General features: G+C 26.9%; 3 protein-coding genes and 1 non-coding gene across 5 annotated transcripts; 1 reads left to right on the top strand and 3 right to left on the bottom strand.

Moving 5' to 3' along the window:
* Positions 1–153: 153 nt before the first annotated feature.
* LOC130674106 (5S ribosomal RNA) lies at positions 154–274 on the bottom strand. Its single transcript, XR_008990999.1, has one exon. It is a non-coding gene; the product is annotated as a 5S ribosomal RNA (ribosomal RNA).
* Positions 275–2290: 2016 nt separating this feature from the next.
* LOC130672954 (aminopeptidase N-like) lies at positions 2291–8490 on the top strand. 2 transcript variants are annotated; one of them, XM_057477773.1, is made up of 10 exons: positions 2510–2796; positions 2875–3051; positions 3559–4020; positions 4199–4388; positions 4765–5006; positions 5736–6097; positions 6316–6778; positions 7617–7937; positions 8028–8115; positions 8190–8490. In XM_057477773.1, the coding sequence occupies exons 3-10, from the start codon at positions 3569–3571 to the stop codon at positions 8346–8348; spliced, it is 2277 nt and encodes a 758-aa protein (XP_057333756.1). In that variant the 5' UTR covers positions 2510–2796; positions 2875–3051; positions 3559–3568; the 3' UTR covers positions 8349–8490. The 2 variants fall into 2 exon arrangements, with proteins under 2 accessions (XP_057333757.1, XP_057333756.1); XM_057477774.1 differs by lacking the exons at positions 2510–2796; positions 2875–3051 and adding an exon at positions 2291–2391.
* Positions 8491–15097: 6607 nt separating this feature from the next.
* Positions 15098–21669, bottom strand: LOC130673124 (protein PAT1 homolog 1). The gene is made up of 4 exons (XM_057478058.1): positions 21518–21669; positions 20916–21104; positions 17191–19137; positions 15098–15589 (listed from the first exon to the last, which is right to left on the bottom strand). The coding sequence occupies exons 1-4, from the start codon at positions 21554–21556 to the stop codon at positions 15329–15331; spliced, it is 2436 nt and encodes an 811-aa protein (XP_057334041.1). The 5' UTR covers positions 21557–21669; the 3' UTR covers positions 15098–15328.
* Positions 21670–24404: 2735 nt separating this feature from the next.
* LOC130673334 (uncharacterized) lies at positions 24405–25313 on the bottom strand. Its single transcript, XM_057478310.1, has one exon. It carries the CDS (start codon positions 25311–25313, stop codon positions 24405–24407), a length of 909 nt encoding a protein of 302 aa, XP_057334293.1.
* Positions 25314–26239: the final 926 nt, after the last annotated feature.

The following is a 26239-nucleotide window of genomic DNA, read 5'->3' as shown; positions in this document are numbered from 1 at the left end:
ATCTAAATCCGCCTAATTTCGCCTTCGGAGGGGTAGGCAATTACACGCGGGTTGAAATGTCCTACTTGCCTCCTTCAATGTGTAATGTTCTATTTTTTCGATTGAACTTAAATGAAAGTTTATAAAATTATTCCTGTAAAAAAAAAAAAATTGTGACAACAGCACATGGTGTTCCCAAGCGGTCACCCATCCAAGTACTAACCATGCTCAATGCTGCTTAACTTCAGTGATCGGACGAGAACTGGTGTTTTATCAGCGTGATATGGCCGTTGACAATTTTAGAGATAATCAATGACGTATTTAAATACCTGGCTCCAGAAATATCAATCGAAGTTTAATTTCAATCCATCAGAAAAGTATCAACAAATTTATTTTTAAAAAAATTTTTTTTGGTTGGTTAATTAGTAAAAATACAAAAAAAAAGCCTTGAGTGAATCAAAACGATTGGATAATTGAAACGTATAGAGAATGCGCAACTTTTCAGAGATATGAGTGATCAGCGCTAATCTAATCAAATCTCGAAATTATACAGACTGTCTGGTTATCAGGGAGTATTTAACTCTAAATAATTTTCCGAATGAATGAGGAGTGAATGCAGAGATAATATTCTATTAATTTGATCCCCTCGAAATAAAATTAACTACGATGCAAACTTTTATGGAATTTGAGATTGCTTGTTTTAATCATTTTTTGAATGTTAATAATTAATTAATTAATCTTTTTTTTTTAAATGTAAAACATACACATGTATATATTTATAAGATTTTTTGTATTTTTTTGATGGTCCTCAGGGAGCTACGGCTCTAGGATCAAACAAATATATTTATCTATCTATCTATCTACAAGAGAGATTTAAATGAATACTACTCAGAAAAAAAACTCCATCGTAAAATAGTGTGACGATCTGTCAATCGGTTTTATCTTGAATACCTCCTGACAGTTAAGTCCAGACTTTAATATTATATAAATTTAAACTGTCAATTCATAATGGATAATTTTTCAAAATTAAAATTTTGTGACATCTAAATTAATTTTCGAAAAATAAATAATGATATAGTATATAATTGACTATTTTAAGTCGAAGATCGGACTTCTTTCGCCCGCAATCGAAAAATTGAATCATATTTTACTCAAAATCACGAGAAGAAGGATTCAATCATCATATTTTATAAATTATTATACAATCATAAATCTCTTAAAATTTTTAAAGAATAAATAAAGTTTGGCTGAACGCTTAAAAACGATTACGAGACTCAATTAGCGGAATTACCCAATAATTTTAAAAATAATTGTAGTGGAAAAAAAATGCTATTGTTCTGGCTACAAAAACTTCTGACATCATTTTTATTAAAAAAATTATATGTCGATAAGGCTGATAAAAAAATCCAATAAGCGAGTTCAGTAATTAAGAGTATTTTCGACATTTCATACTATTTCTTGTCAAGAAGATTAAATCATGTCTTTATATTTATTACTGAGTTTTTTTTTATTATATTTTTCTAATATAATAAAATTTTCAAAATCGGAAAAAATTAATCTTCTCCCTGAAAATACGATCCCACATTTTTATTCGATACACCTAAATCCATATAATTACGGTGGGATAAATGAATCATTTGTCGGCAATAGTTCAATAATATTTCAAGTACTCGAACCCACAAAATATGTAAGTTTTCATAAATCTAGAAATATTTTAATTGACAAAGAATTCACTAAAATAATCAACGATAAAAATGGAATGAATCACAATGTGATCGATCAATGGTGGTACCCAATTAGTGAATTTTATTCAGTTGAAATGGACAATGTACTTCCGGTAGGCAACTATAGTTTAAAATTACGGTGGAATTATTATAATTACTCACAAGAAACTGGATTCTTCCGAGTTATGAATTACAATAAATCATCTATTCCCACGTATATATTTTTATTATTTACAAATATTTTAAGAGCTTAGGAACGAAAGGTAACATTTAAATATTCCCGTAAATACCAAAAAAATTTTTTGATTGAATCTGATGTGAAACACAAAAATTCAATTATCTGCAATTTATAATTTTATTAAGACATTTATTTCTGCTAATGTCAAAAGGTCAAATCACGGAAAAAACGCCAAGTACCAAATGGATAGATAAAAATTTTTTTTTTTTAATCAAACAGACTCAGAATTACAAAAATTTGACAATTAATCCCGTAGAGCCAAAAACACGTAAAAATAATTGACGACTTGGGTACAATACATTGAAAAATAAGTCTAGCGGGAAATTTGAGCAAAACCTTCGGAGGTAAAACGGTCACTTGTGAACTTGTGGTAAAATGGCCATTTCAAAAGTTTCAATAAATACAACTTTTTTTTTTGTAAAGAGAGAAATTTGTCATAAATTTTTTAAAGTAAATTTTTTTTTTAAATTTTGTGGGTTGATTATTAACACACGTCTTACAGTATGAATTATGTTCCTCGTGTTTTTCAAAAATTTTTTAAACCTTAAACCCAAAAAGACGAGAAATTTTAAACGTACGCTCACAGTTAGAAATTTCCGTGTTAATTCAACACATTGCGTTTGTGTTGATCTTTAACACAAATTTTATGTTAAATAAAATTGAACACATAAAATCTGTTCTTTTGATAGAAAATTTGTGTACATTTAACAGAACATTTGTGTAAATTTAACACATTTTTCGTATTAAAATCGACTAATAAACATAAGTACATAACCTAAGCAACTCAAGTGTATACTGATCTACTCTTAGTAGAACTTATATCAATTTAGCGAACAATTGAACCGGGTCAAAAAGGTATGAAAGCTATCTAAATTTAATTGTAAAATGTATATATTTAATTGTAAATAAATTATAATCCAAATTTCCCTGCAGACAATGCTGTTACAATGCTTTGCTTGGTTATATATAGTAATGAAGAATCGCCCGGAAACGTTGAGTCAAACAACACAAATTTTGTGTTAATTTTCGAATTCCACAAGAAATGTGTTACATTCTAGATTTTCCAATCATTTAACATAAAAAATCTGTTAAAGTAAAATAACACAAACGGTTTGTATTGAATTAACAGATTTCTGTGTTAAAAATCAACACAAAAAATTTTTTAACACAAATACACAAAATTTCTAACTGTGCTCTTTTAGATTTAATTTTCGTATTTTCAAACTTAGAATATATCTACTAACTTTATATTTCACAAAATCCAAAGGGAGTATAAATTTTATATGATACTAAAGTTAGCCGATTTCTAATAATTTTTTGATTTTTTTTTAAACGATAAATTGTAAAAATAATCCATAAATTGTTAATTGTCTATTAACTTCAATCATAATTTTATGCGTTTTCTTGGCTTTAAGATTCAAAGATACAAAAATTGTATTCAAAATTTTGGAACAATTTTATAGTTCATAGATAAAAAAGAAAATATTATATCGTTTCTCGTAAAAAATAGTAATAAAAATAAAACTGTAATCGTTACCTTTTGATTTCAAGCTCCAAATATCATATAATTTTATAATTTGATTCAAAAGTACTTACAAAATAATAACTTTTTTTCAGATACATTTTTATGGGTACTAAGAATCTGCGATTAATTAAGGCCCGTAATTTATTCCCGTGTTGGGATGAACCTGCTTACAGAGCTGAATTTGAAATTTCAATTCAACATCCCAAAAATTTAACTGCATTGTCAAATATGCCGGTTAAAAATAATTATGTCACCGAGGACGAAAAAATTGTGACTTGTTTCAATAAAACCCCCCGATTATCACCGCATTCAATTAGCGTTGCAGTTACAAATTACCCTGTGACTCGAAATTTAATTAACAATGTTGCAGTTTATTCGATTGAAAATAACGTAACATTTTTTGGAAATTATGTCCACAGTTTGAAATCAATTCTATCCTTGTTAAATAATTACACTGGAATTTCTTACCCGTTACCAAAAATAGATTCAGTAATTATGGCGGGAAAAGAAGATGGATGCATAAATAATTTGGGTCTTGTATTCTATAAGAATAAGTAATTATTCATTTTTCAAAATTAAGCTTCAAAAAATTATACTTATTGTTACTTAATAATTAACAAAAAAATTTTTATTTTTTTTATGAGGAATTTTCATATTTCTTTTAAAAAATAAATTGTTGTCTAGACTCAAATTTTGAATATTGTTTATAAGGATTTGATTTTTTTGGAACAGATTACACGGAATATCTTCGAAACCTTTATCTCCACTTGTTCTCTATCAGAACAAAGAGTTTGAAGATCTGAAAGTTATTACGGCATTGACTCTTCAATGGTTTACAGAAATAGTTACTCCTATTGATTTTAATTATTTATGGTTATTTTTGGCTATTGGTCATAATACTGCTGCTAAAATAAGTGATCAGGTAATTAGACATATGAAAATAAAAATATGTAGTCTCAAAAATTTGAGAGTAATTTTTATCATGTCTTCATTGCTTGCGATGACATTTTTTACTGAATTTCCTGCAGAAAATAATAGTTTATATATAGAGTGCGAATATGACGTCAGCCGCGCAAAAAGTAGTTTTAAGTTGCACGCAAAAAATATCCAAGTTATTGAGTCATTTTGTGAAAAATTTTTTTATCAAATTTTAAGCACCTCTTATTATCTGCGGCTGATAAACCACCGCTTATAGGCACTCATTTCTCAATAAAAAAATTTCTGTGTTTAACTTTATTTTTATATGCAACAAAAATAAAAAAATAAACCATAGTTCAATCATTTTTTTGTAATATCAGATGTATCAAAAATTGCGCAGAATGGAAATGCAAGTTATGGAAATTTACGACTATCATTTTGATCTAGAATTTAAATCATTACCGCCAATGTCAGCGATATCTGCTGGTGACCAATCACATATCAGTCAAAATTCAAAAAAATATTTATACATAAAGGGAATTACATTAATGCTAATGCTAGAACACACTATTATTACTTCCGATGTTTATCAAACTGGATTGAAAAATTATCTTAAAAATAAGTAAATTCCAAGTTATATTAATTATTAAATTTAATAAATCTATACTAGTGATTAGTGATGCGGAATGACCGTCATTTTGAGTTGTGGTCCCAAGACGGTCCGCTGACCGTCTCGTGGCCGACGGACCTAAATGACGAGACCGTCAAAAAATTTTTTGTCACAAATTTGGTCAGTCGCATCTAGCTAGATGATTTGTGACCATCATTAAATTTTTGGTCACAAATTTCGGCTTGGTCACAAATTAACGTTTAATAAAGAATTTTGTCAGTCACAACCAGCTAGATGATTGGACGCAATCTTTTTTTGTAAATAATTGAAAAATTTATTTTTCTCTTCGTATTCTTATCTCGTGATATTTTTAAAAAAATGGCGGTTTAAAAATTTGAATTTGTGCAAAAGTTATGATGGCTTTTGTAAGATGTCACCACAATTGTGACGGTCCGTCATTTTATGAACGGTCCGCTGACGGTCTTGTGACCATGACGTGACGGTTAAAAAATGACTTGACGATTATTTCGAATCACTACTAGTGATTCGAAGAAATCGTCATTTTTTTGATCGGGCATATCATGAGAAATTGACTAACAATTGATGTCAAAAATTTTCTGGTCAATTTTTCAATAGTCAACTGACATCAATTGTCCGACAATTTCTTTCTTCAAATAAAGACAAATTTTTGAACAGTATATAAATTGAATAATACAAAAATGTACACATAATTATTTACAGTTTATTTAAAACAGCTACTTTGGATGATTTGTGGAACAGCTTACAACATGCTTATAATAATAAATTCAAAAACAGTCCAAGAAGTATAAAAAACACAATTGATGGTTGGCTACAACAGCCGGGTTATCCGATTATCAATATTACAAGAAACTATGACACAGGTTTCGTAACAATTACTCAAAAAAATGTTTTAAAGGACTTTGACAATTCTACTTGGAGTGTTCCGCTAAATTATGCCACAAAATCAAATCCAAAGTTGCCATTACAAGATTCTTTATTTTTAATGAACGAAAAAGAAACGACTGTATTTTTGTCGGAACTTAAATCCGATGACTGGATCATTTTTAATGTTCAGCAATTTGGTAAATTTGTGTAAAAAAAAATTCGTTCTAAAAAAATTCTCATTAGACTCAAAATTCGCGCATTAAAGTTCTAATCCGTCTCAAATTTAGAAACTCTACATATCGAACTTTTTGTAATCTTTTTAAAAAAAATTTTTTTTAACCCGGGATTATAATTTTGACTATTATATGAAATGTAACAGAAAATAAATTGATGCTTTTATTTGTTATGTTCATAGGCCACTATAGAGTAAATTACGACAGCGAAAATTGGAAACGTATAATCGATTATCTCAACTCAGATAACTATGATAAAATAAATCCGATAAATCGCGGAGTTGTTATCAGTGAGATTGAAGAGATTTATAACAATAATAATGATTTAGAAAAACTAATCAACTTACTATGGTACCTCAGACGAGAACGGGATTTTATACCTTTGATGAAAGCTGTCAGACCTTTGAACACTATTTCAAAAATAATCACGATTGACAGAAGATTAATCAACAGTTATATAAGTAACATTTTGAGTCCGATAATCAGTTACCTTAATAATGAATACGAGAATAATGAATATTTTTACTACACTCCGTATTTAAGATTACAGTTTTTACGATTATACTGTCCAATTAATTACGAAAAATGTAAATCACTTGCAAGCAGTATATATAATAGACTAATTAGTAATTCGACAGAAGAACTGTAAGTTGCATATGGAAGACATAAATACGTAAGGAAGACTGGGGCATAATAGCCCGTTCGGGGCAAAACAGTCCACCCTAAATGCTTGATAATAATAGAAAATAATTTTTTTAGTCATTGTCAAGCAGTCATAATTTTGAAAAATTTTCCACTGTATTTTCATGTAGAATTATAAAAAAAAAAAATTATAAAAGTTTGGAAATTTCTTATACTCTCTCATAGCTTCCGTTTGAGTACCGAGAGCCTTAAGGGCTAACAAAAAAAATTTGAATTTTTTCTTTTTTATTGGGTAGAGGTGCCGTTTTTGGCCAGTTTTGGACACTTGAAAAATTTAAATACAATAATTTGTAAAATACGCAATGCCATAGTTAATTTTTTAAATGTGTTCCGAGATATTTTTTCCACACTAGTGTAATAGCTATTACAATGCAAGTTTTTTTTTTTTTGTACTTTTTAATTAATTTAAATGAAGTATTAATGTCCAAAAATGAAGCAGTTGCCACAAATGGTACTTTAACCCTACTTTTGAATGAAAAAATAAATGGATTATCTAGAAAAAAAAGTATATGCTCTTACACAGAAAAAAAAAGATTTCGTGGCTCAAAAAAATTTTACTCGCCCCAAGAAAATTTTGACTTGCCCTAAGAAATTCTTTGCATTATGAATTGAAAACGAAAATTTTCTTTGAATCCTACCAAAATGTTTGTTTTCATTTCAATAATGAAAAATTTTTCTAGCGCCAATAAATCCTTTTTTTCTGAGTACGTAATACCTTTGGTAGAACACATCCTTACGCCATGTATGACGTCATATCATAACTTGTGATTATTTTTTCCAGATATTTTGATGAATATTTTTATTCTTGGTCATTGTGTATTGCAATCAGAGATTTCAATGAAACACAAGTTGATTATTTTTTTTCTTACGATTTTCCGTTATTACGAAGTAACCCCTCAGATAAATTTATGTACTTACACTGTATCAAAAATCATACGATTATCGAACATCATTTTGCCAGAGCTCTATCAATTACCGTAATAATTTCTCCAAAAAAAATGATAGAATTTGTTGATACTTTTATTTTTGATAATAAATTTACAGCCGACATTGAATTTCTATTGGATTATTTTATTGATAACTACACGGATCTTTTCTGGAGGTAAATATTGTTTCCTACAAATCAAACTTTGAATCTAAACACGATTATTATTATTTTTTTTTTTATTTTTTTTTTTTTCCAATGATTCAGATTTTCAGTCCAAGACAGCAGAGAAATAATTCCGTTGTTAATTTTACGATTGAATACATCAATCGTAGGGATAAAACAGTGGGAAAAAGTATGAATTTTAATTACTCTATTGATGAAATGTATGTATTTATTTATATAAAAACGTATTTTTTTTTAATTTAGCTGAAAGCTTTTATTGAATCACGAGCTTCAGAACTTAATGATCGATATCCAATTTTTAAAAACAATATTATCCAAGAATTGATGTTGCACCAATCACTATATCTTCAGAATAATATTAAATATAGTGGAATTATAATGAAAGCAATGTCGACAGAATAACGAAAACTTATATTAATGATGAAAATCCACGGAACTCAGTGAATAAATTTGGTCATTATTTACTTTTAAAAATAAAAAGAATATTTAATTACATGAAAATTTTTACATCCGTATGTTAAATACGAGTGTGAATTGCAGTAGACATCAGAAAAACTTAAAATTATTAAAAAATAGAGTAAATTTTAATAAAATTAAATTTATAAAAAATGCACTTATTAATTTCAAAATTTTTCGAATCCGCATTTTTTAAAATTTTATTTTATTAATTATTTACTTGATTTATTAATAATTTTAAATTTGTCTAATGTCTGCTACATTTACACTCATTGCTAAATGTAAGAGAAAATTTGAAAACTTTGCATTAACTTTTTTATAAAATTCAATCGATTTTTATAACAAAATATTTCTTATTAAAAAATAAATCGACTACTATTTTTAATTACTTTTTGTACAACGTTATAGTCAAGTCTAGAAAAGAATGAGCTTTTCTCCCACTTCTTGGCTATGATGAAGTCCATGACTTTGCACTAATACGCATGCGCAGTAATGACTTAACTATAGAAAAATGGTGGGAGAAAAGCTCATTCTTTTGCAGACTCAACTATATCTATTTACCTATTAGCCTCTACAACCTCCTTTATAACCTCCATATTATAAAGAATTAGGCTGGTTAAAACTCAATGCGAGAAGAGATTATTTCATAGCTTGTTTGTTTTACAAAAAAATCAAACTAAATTATAATCAATTATTTAGATCAAAATTAGAATTTCTGCGGATTGCATTAAGGAGAGGCGATGTCAGATATGACTATCTGCGTTTACTAAGAAGTAATTCTGCTATTTATGAAAACTCTTTCCTGATTCATGGCATAAAAATTTGGAATTCATTACGGGCTGATATTACAGTAATTGACAACTTAGAAAATTTTAAGCAAGCTTGTTTTAACTTCTTCTTGCAATCAATGTAATTACGATTAATCCTGTGGTTTAATATATTAGTGGTATTAATTAGTTCCGGTCTTTCAAATTGTATTGCGAACAGTGTATCAAATGTGTACCTGTAAATTATTAACTTTATGTATTGTTGATGGTCCTGAAGGAACTTAGAACTCCAGGATCAAATAAAAATTTTTATCTATCTATCTATCTCTATTTATCTCGAAATTAGGGTAACCAAAAAAATGATTTGAAAATTCAGATATTTCCTGGTTTTTCAGTATTTTTAAATTTTATTCGTATCATTGAGATATTCGAAATTTTTCACATGAAATTTGAGCGTAAAAAACAATCGGAGAATTTTAACGTCATCACCAATATCTCGAGGCTTCCTGCCTTTATAAATCCGGAATAATTTCTCATCCAAAAATTTCTCAGCAATAATTACTCAAACAAAAATTGATCCGACATAAAAATTTCTCGCTACAAAAAATTCTCAAAACCAAAATTACTCACTACTAAAATTTCTCTGCGTACCAAATGTATATTATTTTTTATATGGGTGCTACGCTCTCCATCTCCATTTTTTAAACACAAATATAAATAATAATAACATTAAAAATTTCTATATTTATTACTACAAATTTATCACAATTTCAAATTCAATATCTATAAAATAGTATATTGTAAATATGCTATTTTATAGAACGCCAAAATTATTTAACTGAATTGTTTATATACTTTATGTACAAATTATATTCAGAATCAAATATTTCACATTGAAAATTTCTCCCCCGAGAAATTATGTCTGGAGAAATTTTTACACCAATAAATATTTGTGGTGAGAAATTATTGCTGAAAAATTTTGTCGCAAGAAATTATTGCATGAGAAGAAAGAGACGGTCACCATAGCTCGATATGGGACAATTGCTTATAACGAGCGTCGGCTGTAGAAAAAAATTGTTAACTTAAAAAAAAAAATAACTAACAATTTAAATATAATTATGTATTTATTAATTTTTCTTATCATTAATAATAAAGGAAAAAAACAATGCAATAAGAATAAATCGAATGATATAATCTATGATGCAAAAGTTTTTATTTGCGAGTTTGATTTGAAAATTCGATCGATTCTGTACATACACAATTAAACGACGATACTGCTATTTATTTACTGGCAGCTTTTTAAGAATTTACATTAGTTCTTTTTTTTATTAAATTTTATTAATATTATAATTTATCATTATCATTATTATTAATTTTTATAATAACCACTTTTTTACCCATTCATATATGCGTCATATAATCGAGTACGGAAAAAGTATAATGATATAAAATATGTATAATTTTCACCATACATTTGAAGAGAAATTGAAATAAAAATATAAAATTATAACTAATTTAAATAATAGTTATTATTATTACAATAATTATTATTTAATAAATCGTAACACAACTATACAAAAATATATATAATGTAAACTTAAAAGTTATAATATAGATCTGGATTTTAAATTAAATCAATTTATTGTTAAATCAGCATCAATTATTTATAAATTTTTAATTACATTTCATTCCGTCGTGTCTTTTTAACTCAATATATTTTTTATGTAAGACAGCCAACAATAATTACAAAATGTTACTTTTTTTTTTTATTTTTCTTTCATATTTTATTTTAAATTAAAGTATCTATTGTTTTAAATAATAATTATAAAATAACTCAATCAACGTCACTCCATTGCGTTGCGTAGAGTATCGAATATTACATTAATATTTATTAATAAAAGCACTTTCACGATTGCCGTACTAATCTCATGTAGAAAAAAAGTTTCAAAAATTTTTTAAAAAATTCTCTATACAAGAAACTTTTGTTGTTTCATTTTTTAAAATTAAACAATAAAAATAATTATTCATTTGGTATTTTTAGTGTCCGTACTTAGACTCTCATGTGAACTAAAAAATTTCAGTTAAAAAAAAAGTCGTAATTCAAAATTAGTCATAAACGAGCAAAAAATCATTTTTTGGGAATGAGCTCAATAAAAGTTTACATAAAAATTTAAATACCTGCACAAAATTACAAATAAATAATTATTTTTATTTTTTAATTTTGAGTCATAAAAAAATTTAAGTCAATAGTCAAAGTTATGTATGATCCGAAGTTAGACAATTGACAATTTTTGGATTTTTTTTCACCATATGAATAAAAAGAAAAAAAAAAAAAAAAATTATGCACATGTAGAAAATTGAAAAAACTCTAGGTGGAATTTTTTTGAATATTTTTTTAAAAATAATTTATGGTTTTTAAAAAAATCCAAAAATTATCAGACGTCGGCTTACTTCAGTATCATGAATTATGTCATATTTTGAATTTTACAATAGTAATCAATTTGAAAAATTTTTGAAACTAATTTTTATTACACAAGATATATATATATATATATATATTTTTTTTTCATATTTTGTTTATTTATTTTTAACCATTTTTTTATTATTTATAATAACAATTTTAGTGAAAAAGTTATCAAGTTTTTTTTTTGTTGTTTTTTTTTTTTTGTTAATTAAACTAATATATTATTTATATATGTATTTATATTATTATAATTAATCGCCGATGCCTAACGACCTATTTTTTTAAAACATATTTCTAATAGGTTGAGTTAAGGCAGGTTTTAATTTATTATAAATGTTGTTATTAATTATAATAATAATTAATCAATTAATGAATTATTATCATCATTATTATTTTTAATGACACGCGGAAATGTGATATTATGCGTGCTATTTAACCACTAGTTGCTATAATATCAACATATATTTTAAAAAGTTTAATTAATTAATTAATTAATAATATATTTGTTGATTAATTAAAGCGATTAATTATTTAAATAAATTATTACGCTTTAAAAATTCATTTATGTGCCCGGTTACATTTTTAAGAAGAATATAGCGCAACCTCCGTGGGCTTCTATCATGTAAATAATTTTAAAAAATCAATTTATTTATCATTTATTCTTAACTATTAATTAATTTATTTAATAATTAATTAATTATAATAATTGTATATTAATGATAGTTAATATTTTCGTTTCATGCAACAAGTCAATTGATAATTATTTACACTTCAGAGTATTAAAAGTCTCTCCCCGTAATTTTTTTGTATTTTTATAAATTTTTTTTTTTTTTTTTTCTTACATTTTGCTTTATTTTTTTATAGAAAATTATTCAAATTTTGTCAGTGAATAAACGCGGCCATTAAATGAATAATAATTTTTTTTTTTTACATCAATATTACAAATTTAAAATCTCGAATAATGAATTCATATTTTATTTTTTATATAAAAATATTTATAAATAAAATATACTGTATTTTTTTTTTTAACATATTCATTTTATTTCAATACAGTATTTTTTTTTATTTCAAAATATTTATATATCTAATGATATTATTAAATAATTAATAAAGTATTTATTATTTTTTTTATCATAAAAAAAATATTTAAAATTTAAATATGACGATAAATATCTGCAATAAAAATTTTATTGCATTTTTTTATGCTAAAAATTTATGATTTTATTATTCGAGACGATAATTATTTAGTACTGTATTAATATAATTAATTATAACAAATAAAAATTAATATTCATTTATTGGATTCAATTGTTAATTCAATGGCATGGAGATCGTCGTTGAATTGAAGTAATTACATGTAAATGTTATTTATATATATATAAATATATACTTTTTTTAAAGAGAACTAATAAAAGAAAACGTATTAATTAATAAATTTACAGTTAAATATTTATGACACTGGTTAGCAAACGTCTAATAATTTTTGGATTTTTTTAAAAACGATAAATTATAAAAAAAAAAAATATTTGAAAAAATTGCACCCATAGTTTTTTTAATTTTCTACATGTGCATTTTTTTAGTTTCCTTTCTTTGTAATTCATTTGTTGAAAAAAAAAATCCGCAAATTTTTAATTGCCTGTTAACTTCAAAGTCATAAATATTTATAATTACATACATTTATTTAAATCGAAATCATGTTTTGATCTTGTAAAAAAAAATCAACAAATAGAATTATTTAACCATTTTTTTTTTTTTATTACACGCATTCATGCTTAGAAAATTTATTCATTTTTTTGTTCATATTTAATACTCATGAATGAATGAAATTATTAATAATTAATTTACGATATATACAAGATCAATATACATAATATAGCGTAAGATATAAAATAAAAAAATATTTTAAATTTTTAAGCGCGCGAATTAAATATCTTATGATACTGAAGTTAGCAGACGTATAATAATTTTTGGATTTTATTTCAGACGGTAAATTATAAAAGGAAGGCATCAGTTGCCTACAATTTTTTTGCCGATTGTATCAAATGCCTACAATATTTTTTCGTACATAATAAATGCATACTGCTCAGTTGCCTACCAAACTTTATTGCCTACAGTTCTATTGCCTACAAAAATAAAAAATATATATCCTAATTACATACAAAATTTATTGTAGACTGTTCTATCGCCTACTAAAAAAATATTTTACGATGTGCAATTGATTACTATTCAACTATGTACCCATCAGAGAAATACCTGATTGATGTAGAGAAGCTTCTGATTTTTTTGCTAAGAAAATCAAGTACTTATTGATGACAAATGATGAATGTTCAGGACCGATCATTTAAAAAAAAAATTAGATGATCTGAAAAATATCAGAACCACGGTAGTTTCCACAATATTAACTGGAAACTTCATTAAGTTTTCTATCAGATTAAAAATTAATTAACATTGTTAATGATTGAGAATATATTAATTTATATGTTCATATTTTTTATTTTTGCAGGCAATAGAACTGTAGGCAATAAAGTTTGATAGGCAACTGAGCAGTATGCATTTATTGTGTACGAAAAAATATTGTAGGCATTTGATACAATTGGCAAAAAAATTATAGGCAACTGATGCCTTCCCAATTATAAAAAAAAAAATTTGAAAAAATTGCATCTGTAGTTTTTCAAATTTTCTACATGTGCATATTTTTATTTTCTATTTTTTTGCCATTGATTTCTTGAAAAAAAAATCCGAAAATTTTTAATTGTCCGCTAACTTAAGGATCATAATATTTCGCGATTCGAATAATTCGATTTTTTTTTATTTTTCGAAATTCAAATATTCGATTCGAATTTTAAAATTTTTAACTTTTGACTCACGTGATAAATAATGAAAAAAATTTTATCAACAACAATAAAACTGACGAATAATTCAAAAATTTGAATTATTCGATTACTTATAATTTAATATCAGCATCCAATTCGATACGAATAATTTGTAATTTAATTTAACCCGCACTCTTAATAATTTAAAATAATTTTTTTATTCAAATTTAAATATCGGAGTATTAAATTATAACATAATTACTAATCTATTTAAGCATCTTCATATAAATGTATAAGTTGTTAATTTCAAGACATTTTATTTATAATAATAGTAATTAATGATTAATATAAACAAAAAAAATTATGTATATATCTATATATATTTACATATATAATAATAATTTATGACAATGAAAAATATAAATGAATAAAATTGTTAATAAGAATTAATCTGTGCGCAAGGCATTACTTTTTTTTTTTGTTTTTTTCTTTTTTTTTCGTAAAACGAAACAATATATATATAGAATGTATGTAATAAATGACAAATATTATTAATATATTTATATTTCAAAGATTATACTTTTTCCGTACTTGAATTTTATATATTTATTATTTTAATATATCAATTTCTATGTTCTGATTTTTTTCAAACAAAAAAAAATTAAGTTGTCAAGTCAGAATTTTTTAATTTCCAAGTCATTGTTTCGTTATAAATTTAATCACAATTACTATTTACATCCCATGGATGGAAGAACGATTGATATAAATCAATAAAAGAAAAAAATAATGATAATAATAAATGTATCATATTTTTGAGTGAGAAAGTAAATATATTGCGAAGAAAAAGAAAAAAAATTTACCCACAGGTTTAATAAGATCAGTCTATAGAGATGGATTAGCGTCTGTTAATAAAGATTCTAATGGCGCATACCTCTCAATAGTAAGACCACGAATTCTTTGCAAGTGTTCATTAAGTGTATTAGCGGGAATCGGTTGAAACGGTGCGACACTCGGTGGCGATGATCCGATAATATCTGCAAGTGTTAATATAAATGTCGACCATTCGCCAGACAATCCGTCCTCATCATTTGGATACAAAGTTTCGGCTCTTTCTAATAACGAGGCTAACACAGATACTCCAAACTGAAAATAGATAAATTCATATTTCATATATTTTATGTTTTTTTGTTGTGTATTTCTTTTAGAAGTAAAGCGATTGTAGAAGATCTCGAGGCAATTTTAAAAGAACTTTACTGTGATGTATTTTATTTTGCCGAAAAATTCCATTAGTTCAAAATTTTGTATATATGTATAAATTAGATGTACCTGAAGATCAGAACGTTTTTCACGCAACGAAAATGAAAATAATTTATGTAATTTGAATCTATAAGTGACTTAAGGGGTCATTGGGGGTGGCCTGAAATTATCGACTGACGTGCGAAACATTTCAGAAATCCAGATTTCGTAGATTTTCAGTTTTCATTTCGTTGTTTTATTTTCGTTCCACGAAAAACGTTCCGATTTTCAAGTACATCAAATTAGGGCGGTCGTTAAAAATTAAATTTTCTCAGACGCCCCATAAAAAGCTTCTTTTTAGTGAAAAAATACGTGGGGAATTAGGTTTTTTCGTTTTGATTAAAAAGAACATGTCCCGAAGGACGATCAAAGATCATTTTTCGATACAATCGCAGTTTTTTTTAAATATCTCATGAAATATGCAGATTAAAGGAAAAAATCATAGGAACAATTTTGTATGAAATTAAATTCTTGACAAAAAAGGTCATGTTTATTTTTTTTATAAAATGTGTATTTATGAAGATATTTTGAAAAAACGTTTTTTATATCTTATCAATTGAGCGTTTAAAGGATTAAAAATTTTGAAAATAACATTTTTCTAAGTATATAGAAACTAAAACAAGCATTAATGATTGATATGTTACGAGTTACGAAGTTGTCTATATTAAAGGAAAAACGTTATTTTTAACATTCGTTATCTTTAAAATGCTCAATTGATAAGATCTAAAAAAGTTTTTTAAAAATATCTCCATAAATACACATTTTATAAAAAAATGAATATGACCTTTTTTGTCAAGAATTTAATTTCCTACAAAATTGTTTCTATGATTTTTTCCTTTAATCTACATATTTCATGAGATATTTAAAAAAAACCGCGATTGCATCGAAAAATGAACTTTGACCTTCCTGCAGCACGTGTTCTTTTTACTTAAAACGAAAAAACCAAATTCCCCACGTATTTCTGAATTTTTTTCTAGTTATTTCTATTTTAATGCCAAACTCTTGAAATCCATCAGAACACTTTTTTTAAGAGTTTGACATTAAAATGGAAATAACTAGAAAACAATCCAGAATTTGAAAAAACTTTAGCAGAGATAATTTGTAGGAAATAAAATTCTCTACAAAAAAGATTCCATGACATTTAGTGATAAGTCTGATAGTTTCGCTGGAAAAGTAAAAAGATCTCGAAATTTACTATAAATTTGACTTCAAGCTCCAATAATTTTTGAATAGATGAATTTATCAAAAAATCATAAGACACTTTTTTTGTAGAGCGTTTAATTCCCTACAAAAATATATCCTGGACTTATTTGTACCCATCATTACTGACATAAAATTCCAAACTTAAAACTCCGTAACTCTGTGATTGAATTCGGATGTAAATAAAATCCAATTCACTCCCGATTTTCAAAATTAAATATCGATAATTAAAATAAAAATGAACGTACCTTATTTGTAACAGCCAAAGCCAAACTATTGTTATTTTTATTCGGCTGATTAACAGATTCTAAAAAGCCTTTAGCCAAACGTAGTAAAATATAAAAGTCATCAATCGTCTCAATCCATCTATGAAACTCGGGAAAAAATCGCACAAGATAATTAGCGTCACGACGACTTATAACAGCAAGACCGCGAATGAATCCGACCCAAAATTCCCCAAGCTGCTGAGTGTACTCAGTGACACTGAGAAACGGTAAAAAACGCAGCAACAAAGTTTTCCCCTTTCTGATGCTCAAAATACTCGACAATTTATCCTCCCTTAGCAACTGCAGTATTGACGTGAGCATAACATTTATGAGTTCCGCCGCCGTTTTTTTTACCGGTTTGCTCTCAGTTTCTTGGTCCGTTTCCTGCTGTTGCTGCTGCTGCAGAGCTTGTTGTTCAGCCAACAAAGCCAGTGGATTGTTGACATCCTCAAGCTTCAACTGTACCGTATACAGACGTTCTATCTCCAACAATCTTTGACGCGCCTTTTTCATGTCCTTCTGCTGCGCCTGTTGGTTTTGTTGCGGATCGCTGTTGGGCACCACATCCATGTCTATTATTTTACGTGGAGCAGTGACACTTCCGCACTGCAATTTACCCAATGAATTTTCAAATTGCGTTGGTGTATAAACAACTTTAGTAAGTATGTGCTGTGACTGATCCTTGTTGTCCCTATCGCGGTAACCATTTTTATTATTTTGTTTTTTATCCTTTTGGTTATCCGAGTTCTCGTTATTTTTCTTATTCTGACGGTCGCAAAATACTGTGTAATAATAATCGTCAAAGTACGGCTGGTTGGTGTTGTGCTGCATCAGTTGTATGTTAGTCAGCCACTGCTTCTCACGATTGCTCATCATACCTGCGTACTCGTCGTATTCCCCGTTTTCATTGTAACCATTAACGTGATGATTGTTATGATGATGGTACCTTTGATTGTTACGGTTCTGATTCCAGTGCTGGTTGTTTTTAAAGAACGGCTGATTATTTGATGAGGATTGATCATTTGTTTGATAGGATGATCGGTTGTGATTCCGTTGATTGATGGACAGCTGATGCTGTTGCTGTTGTTGCTGGTGATGCTGCTGTTGATGTTGATTTTGCTGATGTTGGTTTTGCTGGTGATGTTGCTGGTGCTGCTGGTGCTGATGTTGAAGTTGATGATGATGCTGCTGCTGGTGGTGCTGATGGTGATTCGGTAGATTATTAGGAAACGGTGACATAAGAGGATGTTCTGGCCGCATAAATTGGGGCGGAGGTAAATTGGGTCGAGGGGGTTGAGGAAAATTACCGACTGGAAAATTACCGTGCATTGGTTGCCGCTGATTGTTGTGAGCTATCATTAAATGCGGAGGCAGAGGATATCTTAGTAAGTTGGCTGCTGCAGCGGCAGCTGCTGCGGCGGCTGGATTGCCACCGAGTGGCCGAGTGTTTTGCAACAATTGTGCGTTTGGCAGTCGCACGTTCGGTGGCAGGATCACCGGATGTTGACCGGGCATTGATAATCCAGGTGGAAATCTTGGCGGCATATTATTCAGGATGTTAGCACGTAAATTAGCAGATATATGATCATTTATAGTTGGATAGTCCAGTGGAAATTGACCACCGGGTCTGGGTATTGGTAATTGTTGGGGCTGCGGTTGATTTATCGTTGTTGTATTTATATTGTTTGTGTTTATGTTTGTTGGCTGAGGTGTTGATGGTTTTACTAAGCCTGGTGGTGGTCTCATTAAACCACGTTCTAGTTCTTCTACAGTGCAAACATTTTTCAAGGCCACGGAGAGAGGTGGGTTTGGCGGGACAATTGGCAAATTTGATGGGCTGTCCCATACACCTGGTCGCGGGACAATCCCATCTTTCTCGTCCAATACCAAATGCGAAAGACTTCCTTCAATGTCCACGTCAATGCCATTCTATAAATTCATTAACGTTCTCTTTATTAATTATTATTATTCATAAATTTATTTTAAATTTAAACATACAGTAAATTTTTATAAAATCAATAATTAAATATTTTTTATTTAATCTATTCATCTTAATAATTAATGTACGCTACTGAAATTTTTTTCATCTAAAAAAATATAAATTAAAAATTGAAACGGAAGCTTGATAAATTTTTTAAAAAATTTCGGGCTCGTATTTAATATGCGAGTAAAGATTTTTAAAAAATATTTTGATTTTTTTCAAAGGGACAAATTATTAAAATAAAAATATTTTGAAAAATTGCACATATAGTTTTTTAAATTTTCTACATGTGCATATTAGTAGTTTTTTTTTTTTTTTGTAATTGATTTGTTGAAAAAAAATCCGAAAATTGTTAATCGTCTACTGACTTGAGGATCATTAATTATAAAAAGTTCAATATTTGAATATGATAATACTGTACTGAATGATAAGTAAAAATAAATTATGTAACGATTAAGAATAAAAATAATAAATTATGTAAAAAAAATAAAAAAAAAGAGATAATAACTAATTCAATAAAAACGCGCAACTGATCCCATCAATCTGGACATTATTTATTGGAGCCTATTATTTTTTAGTATCCATTAAGGGATCAATTATCAATAGGATCAGTACTGGGATCACTTGTCATAAAATAAGATTGCTGGTATCAATTAAAGCCAGGCACTGTAATACAGTAAAAGTTAAAGAATGCACGACAGTAGACAAAAATTTCTCGCACTTTTTTATAGAAATGGAGATTAAAAGTTAGAGAGTGTAAAGGTAAGAGAGATTCAGGGTGTCCACAAAAATATAATTTTAAAATTCCCTGATATTTCCCGGTTTCCCAGTAAAGTTTTCCACATTTTTTCCTGATGCAGAAATTTTATTCGTATCATCAAGATATTCAAAGTTTTTATTATATTTTTACGTCACAAAAATTGTAGGATTGTAAAAAAATTCCAAATTTTAATTGATTTTCTACAGGCTGTGGCTCGGAGAAAAATGGTCGTGGAACAAAAACAAAAAAGGCAAATTCTTGCTTCAAGTTTTTGGTTTTGAAATTTTTTTTATTACGCACGGTTCCAGAGTAATCAAAAATCAATCATAATTATCGGAAAAAATTAATCAAGCCTGTGGACCGTCAAGACGAGCAAATATTTGGAAAACTTTTTTTTTTTATGGATTTCTCAGAACTACTCCGGAATCATGCATAATAAAAAAATTTAAAGACCAGCTCAGAAAACTATACACTTAAAGCTACAATTTGATTTTTTTGTTATTTTTCTTAAAAAAGCCACTTAAAAATTTTGAATTTTTTTACGAGTGTGAATGTAGCAGACATCTGACAAATTAAAAATTATAAATAAGTCGAGAAAATAATGTAAAAAATAATATTTATAAAAAATGCAATTATTAATTTCAAAATTTTTCAAATGCGAATTTTTTTAAATTTTATTTTATTAATTATTTACTCGATTTATTAATAACTTTAAATTTGTCAGATGTCTGCTACACTCACACTCATATTTTTTTCAATATCCTAAAATTTTTGTGACTAGTGTATTATTTAAAAATTTTAAACTGCCGCAATTCAAGTCCCGGATACTTTTAAAAATTCTGACATTTCCATACTTCGCGGTTGCATTAAATTCCCTGATATAATTGCCGATAGTTCCGGTTTGCAGCCACCCTGGAAATTCCACTGAATTTCTTTTAAAATAGTAAAATAAAAATAAAAAATTACTTTGTTGTTGGTTAATTGTTTTTGCAATCTCGTGGACTCAGCAATCTGTGCTAATTGCTCATGATTTTTCTCCCAATCATCATTGGTAGCTAGACCGAATGTTTCATCATTTAATGCATCGTACTCATCTTCTTCGATAATATCGTCCTCGTCTAACGGACATTCTATAGCATCGTCTAGACCGCCACCCTAAAATAAATTATTTATTAATTCATTGAATAATTAAATAATAATTAACATATATATTGTTTTTTAAATTTTAAAAATATGCTGAGGTTATGTCTGGCATCTTAGTTGTCGATCGTAACGACACTAAGTCATCGACCTCAATTTATCATATTATTTAAATGATTAAAATAATAAATGTGCAGTTTAAATATTAATTGAGTTTTTAAAATAATAAATAAAAATGTATGTAGATATATATGGGATTTAATGAGTTATTTATTTAATGAATGAGAAAATAAAAAATAAATAGAAAAATATTTAGGAGCTAGAACGTGTTGCTAGATAATTGTCCTGTAAATGAACCGTTTTGATATTATTTATGTAATTTATTGGGTAAAATAAATTTTGTAATTAAAGAATAATTGTTTACTTACTGGTACGGATGTGTCAAACCCGAAAAAAGAGTCAGCCATATTTTAAAATAAATTTTACAAAATATCATGTTCCGACAAAATGTCAAGCGATGATGAATACATCAGCTATCATGGCGGACCTTCTCGAACAATGTGGAAAATGGTTTTAAAAAACCGCCTTAATAAAAATTAAAGCTGAATTTTCATGATTATGTGAGTGTGAATGTAGCAAACGTCAGACGAATTCGAAATTATAAATAAATAGAGTAAATAATTAATAAAATTAAATTTAAAAAAATGCGCATTTAAAAAATTTAAAATTTCATAAGTGCATTTTTTAAAAATATTATTTTTTAAATTATTTACTCTACTTATTTATAATTTCGAATTCGTCTGACGTCTGCTACATTCACACTCATATAATCATGAAAATTCATGAGTGTGAGTGTAGCAGACATCAGACAAATTTGAAATTATAAATAAATTGAGTAAATAATTAATAAAATTAAATTAAAAAATTAAATGCGCATTTACAAAATTTAAAAATTCATAAGTGCATTTTATTAATTATTTACTCAATTTATTTATAATTTCAAATTTGTCTGATGTCTGCTACACTCACACTCATGAATTTTCATGATTATATGAGTGTGAATGTAGCAGACGTCAGACGAACTCGAAATTATAAATAAATAGAGTAAATAATTTAAAAAATAATATTTTTAAAAAATGCACTTATGGATTTTTAAATTTTTTAAATGCACATTTTTTTTTAATTTTATTTTATCAATTATTTACTCAATTTATTTATAATTTTAAATTTGTCTGATGTCTGCTACACTCACACTCATGAATTTTCATGATTATATATGAGTGTGAATGAAGCTGTCAATTAAAAAAATTTTGAAATGAGTAAATTAAATGTTAATCGAATAAAATTAAAAAAATGCACATTTATAGAATTTGAAAATCGGTGGGTATTTTTTAATAATCCTGAAGTTCGCAGACAATTAATAATTTTAGGATTTTTTTTTTAATAATTTAATAAAAAAAAAAAAAAAAAAATTCAAAAATATGCACCTGTAGAAAATTAGAAAAACTATTGGTGCATTTTTCTGAAATACATTTTTTTTTTAATTTGTCGTTTTTAAAAAAAATCAAAAATTTACTAGACGTCAGCTAATTTTAGTATCATATTTTTATTATTTTTATATTTGTAATTGTTTAGTTCGTTTATTTGTAATTTCTATTACATCTGCTACATTCGCACTCATGATTATATTTTACAGGCGATGGCTGATAGGAAAAATTCGAAAATGGGATTAGAAAATTTTGACCCAGTTTTCCCTGATTAACAAAGACGATTTGAAATTATTTAAAAGAATTTGAATCGACTAATATATAGATAACATACACTTAGCATGGAGTAAATTATTTTTCTTAATCAGGGTTTCAAACCGGGCTTATTTTTAATATGCTTTAAATTATTATTGCTTGTATATATTATTGTATATATCTGCTTGTATATATTATTAATGTATATATAGATATACTAGCAATATTAATTAAAACCTGGTTTGAAAAACTGGCCCTTAATTGGTTGCTTTGAAAAATTTAAAAATTTAATGAGTGTGAATGTCTCTGACTAAGAAAAATGATTTGAAATGATTTAAAACAATTAGAATTGACTAATATATAGATATACACTTAGCATGGATTGAATAATTTTTCTTAATAAAGGGTAGCAGACATCAGAGAATTTCCGAATTTTAAATAAATAAATAAATTAATTTAAATAATGAAATTTTTTAAAAATCCACGCGTTGATTTTTCAATTATTTAAATATGCATTTTTTCATTTTGTTTCTATTCATATTTTTATTTATTTATTCTACAATTTAAAAAATTTATAATTGTCAGTTTCATTCACACTCATAAAATTTTATTATTATTCTTGAAAAGTCTATCGGATTTTTTAACGTCAAATTCAAAATTTTGGTGTGCAAAAAATCAAACAATTTCCTCTTATTTAAGTACCCACATCAATATATTTGAATCAAGTTATTGTTATCGATGGACTCGCGGTTAATTCGCGGACGGTCAATGAATAAATGACTAGATTCAAATATATGGTTGTGGGTATTCATTTTATAGATACTATATTATAAGAAAGGTATAAGTTGCCTGTTTTATTATCAATTGATTAATTATTTACATTATTGCAAAAATGTCTTTGTCTAGTGTAAAATTTATTAATAATTAGTAGTCTGCTGAAATTTAATGACAGTAAAGTTAGCAGACATTTGAAATTTAAATAAATTTTTTTTAATAGATAAATGATAAAAAAAATATATTTCTAAAAAAATGCACATGTAGAAAATTTAATAAACTATATGTGCAATTTTTCAAAATATTTTTTTTAATATGTTTGTTTTTGTTAAAAAAAATCCAAATATTGTTACACGTCTGCTAATTTTGTTGTCATTAAATTTTCATTGAGACAAATATTTTTTTTTTTTAATTTTTCAGGATATTGTTATATTTTTTATCGGTAATAAAAATTATTTTTATCGAAAAATTGAATGACGGGAAAGAACTAACTCGTAAAATTTTAGATCGATTAAAAAGTTCATAAAAGTTATTTCCAGCTTAATATTAATTACTATCATTGTATCCAATCTATCCAAAATTTTTAGAGAAAGTTGAATATCTTCTTAATAGTTTTTTTTTTTTTTTTTTGTATAAAAAATTACCTGCTACTTTTGTCAATGACATTTTTGACTATTTAATAATTTAGGTATAGGGTAAAAATTAATAAGTCAATAATTCGTCATAATTTTAAGCATATAATTTATTAATTAAATTGTACAATCGTAAACATGATCATTTTTAATCTTAAACTGTATGATCAATGCCATCCAGATCGCCAATCAGAAGTAAGAAAATTACTGTCATTCATTTCATCAATCAATTCTTGAGTAACAAAATCAGCCATGATTATATTTAACGCTAAATATGAGTATAAAAAATTTGTAGACATCGCATGATTAAGTGGAATGGCACAGCTATTGTTCAAAAAATAACCACCATCTTTAGCAATAGCTCGACGACTATTAAGACCATCCGAAAAACTAATATCGTTGATTAGACATTGAGAATATTTGATATAACTATTTCGTAACAGTTTAGATATGCGACTCCATTTATCTTGCAAATTGTAAACGCGATTTTTGCTTCTATACGTAAGATCGTCATTTTGAATAAGACACTTACGTTTAAGATAAAAAGTACATTCACCAAATGCTTCACCCCAAGTTGCTAATAAAATTTTACCGCGATGATGTCCGATAGTGTCATTTAGTCGCCAATTTTTTACTAAACGTTTTCCGCCCGCTGAATTGCTGATATAGTGATTAAGAATCTCACAGTTGCTTTTGGTTACATCAATATCCATAGGATAAACTTGTCGTATAAACATAATTATAAATTCACCTGGATTAGTGTCAAGAAAATTATCAATATTAGAGAGCGCATCCGAAAAGTCGATATCTGTAGGAGTACTTTCGGAGCTGATTTTGAATAAATTAGATTTTGGGCGTACACCGAGGTCCAAAACACGAATTCCATATTTCAATTGCTGTGCGATATTCAAATCTTGGGTTTGAGATTCTTCATCATTGATAAGGTACGATAATGACGAATGAGTGCCAATGAGTACAAGATTATGTAGTTTTTTATCATCTGGCAATCTTACTAAAAATTTAACACGCTCTAAATACGGTTTATATGACTGTACTGGACATTTACTACTGCACATTTCTACAAAATTTTTAGGTAATATACAACAAAATATAAACGCAAAAATAAAAAACATAGTGAAGAATTTACCCGCCGAATAATAAAAAATGAGTAATAAAAATCGAGTCAATGTCTCTGCACTAAACAGAAAAAAAATTTTCTATTAATATATATACTTTTTTATATAGTGTAATTACAAAATTAATGCAATCAATTTTTTTTTTATGGTCTTGTTATTTCCGTTCCAATTAGAAAAATAATTTGAAGAAAATATCTCAGGATATTTTTATTTTCAATTGATCGATAATCAAAAATTATTTTTATCTGAATATTGAACTCTAGTCACAACTTATTGATGACGTGCGTCAAAACTATCTCGAGTTACCTTATTGTTTATTGTCGTAGTACTAAATATGAGAAGTCATTCTTATAGTTAGCGCTATCAGATTTGATATTAGTCAGGTTTGATCAGATCTAATTAGATATAGACCTATATTTAGTAAAATATGTTATTTTATTGTATACTATGTTTTTTGAATATGTATTTGTATATGACCGCAATAAATGATAATAATAACTTGGAGTAAATCTTGTTCACAATATCGACCAAAATTTGCTTCATTACATTAATCTTAATCTTGCTCAATGTTTTACTTTCACCAGATTCCTTGCTCCAGAAGTATACAAATCGTCCCTTTCTCGGTAAAACTTCTTAACTGGAAAATTATAATTTTTTCAGAAATCGGTCAAAACACCCAGATAGCAAAATGACGTCTTGATGAGTTCTGAATGAATTCCTATTTATGATTTGGACGTCTCATCAACATCTTAAAGAAGTCTTTAAGAAGTTCTCAAGATGTCGAATCAGCCACTTAGCGAACTCAGTAAGACGTCTTTAAAAAGAGTTTGTTTTTCTGACTTCGCAATTAAGACTTCAGTATAAAT

This window comes from Microplitis mediator, chromosome 8 (assembly GCF_029852145.1).
Source record: "Microplitis mediator isolate UGA2020A chromosome 8, iyMicMedi2.1, whole genome shotgun sequence".
Lineage (NCBI taxonomy): Eukaryota > Metazoa > Arthropoda > Insecta > Hymenoptera > Braconidae > Microplitis > Microplitis mediator.
Note: the sequence above shows the minus strand (reverse complement) of the source record. Positions and strands in the feature narration are given on the sequence as shown.